Source organism: Triticum urartu, chromosome 3, assembly GCF_003073215.2.
Source record: "Triticum urartu cultivar G1812 chromosome 3, Tu2.1, whole genome shotgun sequence".
In the NCBI taxonomy this organism is placed as follows: domain Eukaryota; kingdom Viridiplantae; phylum Streptophyta; class Magnoliopsida; order Poales; family Poaceae; genus Triticum; species Triticum urartu.
In genome coordinates, this window is record NC_053024.1 from 89,637,852 (window position 1) to 89,640,302 (window position 2,451).

Here is a 2,451-nt window from a genome sequence, read left to right on the forward strand (position 1 = left end):
GGTACTTTTGGGCGGTTTTTTCTGTTTTTTAATAAATTGTCTGGTTTACAAGATGTGACCAATTTAAGTTTGTAAAGGTAAAATAAATGAGTGTGTTTGTTTGGAAGAGGCGCAGCGCATGTATGTAACCGTATTGTACCATGATTGAAAAGAATAATGCTAAGGACAAAGGTTAATGATTGGTAATAGGTGGATGAAGGGGCTCACCACAATTGAATTCAGGGGGAGGGAGATGATTAGTTTGGGAAGTTAAGGAAAATGTTTGTCCACTCGCAAAGAAAAAAGAGGAAAATGTTTGTAGAATTTTGTAGGTCTAGCATTATATTGGACTGAAAAACATGTGACCTATTGTATCATCTATCACGTTAAGAGTGCGTCGCAGTGTATTTCATTTGAGTAACAGTTCGCGAGTTACATTATTCTGGGCACCAATCTTGAGCACTCGATTAAGGGTCCGGGATCTGCCGGCACCCAGCGGAACCATAATTTTCCGCTTTCATAAGCTACAGAGAGCCGGAGGGTGAGGGTGCGGGGTAGGAACTCGCGCAGTCTGCTGGAGCGAAGGTCACGGTGCCCTTGTCGAGGTCGTACCCAACGTGCATGTTCTGCTGGGCGATGTTCCCAATGATCGACGCCGGAAGCTGCTCCGACTTCGCCGCCACCGCCAAGCACAGGGTCCCCTCCTGCACCTCCACGAACGTGTTCTCCGCCTTCAGCGTGACCGCGGCGCCGCCGCCCAGCCCCAGCGTCACCTCAGGGATCATGGCCGCAACCCGCCCATCCGGCACCCCGCTCACGTCGAAGCACAGTGGCAGGAACTTTTCTGGCGACTGGGCAGGCGGGAGCTTGATCCGCTGTGTCAGCTCCTTCACAAGTGGGTCTAAAAGCGCTTCCGGGAGGTATGTGAGCGTCGTGCCGGAGTCGACGATGACGGGGGACTGGTCCGGCGCCGCGAAGGTCTTGCTCCCGACCTTGACGGACCGGAGCTCGACGGTGTAGTATGCCTTCACTTGAGATGGGATCAGCGGCATCGTCGCCGCGCCCGGATCCGTCACGGCGGCCCGGGAGCCGAAGTTGAGCGCGGAGGAGGCCATGACGGAGTAGGGCACGAGGCAGTAGGAGAACCTCCGGCCCAGCGAGGTGTCTGCGCCGAGCTGACTGACGAGGGAGAGGTCGCCGCCGCCGAGGCCGACGAGGCCGTCCCCGATGAACGTGCCGACGAAGGTCGTGGAGCAGCCGAAGTTGACGTGGGCCACGCGCGTCGTCCCATCGCCGCGGGCGCCCGGGGCGTCGGCGAAGGTGAAGGTCTCTGTGGAGAGGACGCCGCTCGTGTGGGAGCCGTCGCCGTAGGAGTATGAGTACCTGCACTTGGAGTCGGTGCCACAGGCTGCGTCGGGCAGCTCGCCGCACGCGCCGGAGTCGCAGTCCACGAGGCTGAACGTCGTCGATTTGGAGGGGTCGAACTGGACGCCCAGCGACTGCGCGTCCGCGTCACGGGCGGCCGCCAGACCAGGACCGTCACCTCCGGAGCTGCAATTGAGCCAGATGAGGTCGCTGCCGGTGTCGGCGATGGCGACCATAGGAGTGGGCGGCGTGCCTATGTTCACGACCATCAGGTACTCGGACGACCTGGACGTGACCTCGGACACGAAGCCGTCAGCTGAGGGCGCGTCGGCGCGGACGTAGGAGCGCGAGAGCGCCGCGGCGCGGGCCGCGGACCGCCGCGCGGCCTCCAGCACGCGGGCGGGCGCGGTGAGCGTCGGGTCGTGGAACGGCGACCTGACCGAGTCACGGTGGATGAACTCCACGCTAAACCCATCGCCACCGCTGCCGGCGTACGCCGTGCACGCGCACAGCTGCGCCGTCAGGACGACGGCGACGAGCAGGAGAGCGCGGGATCTCATCGTCCCATGCATCGTGTCCCTCCCAGCTTGACTCCCAAGGATTAGCTCTACTGGGGTTGCTTTGCTGCTGCTGCTACGCAGAGGGCAGTATTTATAGGCGAATTTGCGTGAGATTATAATGGTAGATGGTTAATGGGGAGACGAATGTGGTAAGCCGTGATATGATATGAAGTCATGAAACTGTTGAGTGCGATTTGGCAGCTCGCTGCGTTATTGTAATTACGTGCTGCACTACGCATGGGATGTAATCAAGGGTAGATAGTGCGGTTTCCACTGCATTTTTTGAAGGCACCCATTAATTCGCGCCAAAAGATCACGACGAGTAATTAGCAACTTCTAATCTTGTAGCTAATCTTGTAGAAGAAGGATTCTCTCCGGAATATCGACCACTGGAGTGGCAAGAAGAGGAAGTGTTTGATTGCTTGGTGCCACCGGCCACCTGGAAAATTTGTAGTAACCGTTCTCCCGTTTAAGCTTCCTTTTGTTCTACGTCTCGGCCTTCATGTCGGGCTATTTCAGCGATTCCATTCCGCATTTTTCTGCAGCA

General features: G+C 57.5%; 1 protein-coding gene across 1 annotated transcript; it reads right to left on the minus strand.

The window, feature by feature from the left end:
* Positions 1–356: 356 nt before the first annotated feature.
* On the minus strand, positions 357–1,979 carry LOC125548044 (aspartic proteinase CDR1-like). The gene has a single exon (XM_048711741.1). It carries the CDS (start codon positions 1,914–1,916, stop codon positions 504–506), a length of 1,413 nt encoding a protein of 470 aa, XP_048567698.1. The 5' UTR covers positions 1,917–1,979; the 3' UTR covers positions 357–503.
* Positions 1,980–2,451: the final 472 nt, after the last annotated feature.

Bases quoted from the DNA above. Each gene is read 5' to 3' on its own strand.
- LOC125548044 (XM_048711741.1), bottom strand. From the start codon at position 1,916: ATGCATGGGACGATGAGATCCCGCGCTCTCCTGCTCGTCGCCGTCGTC.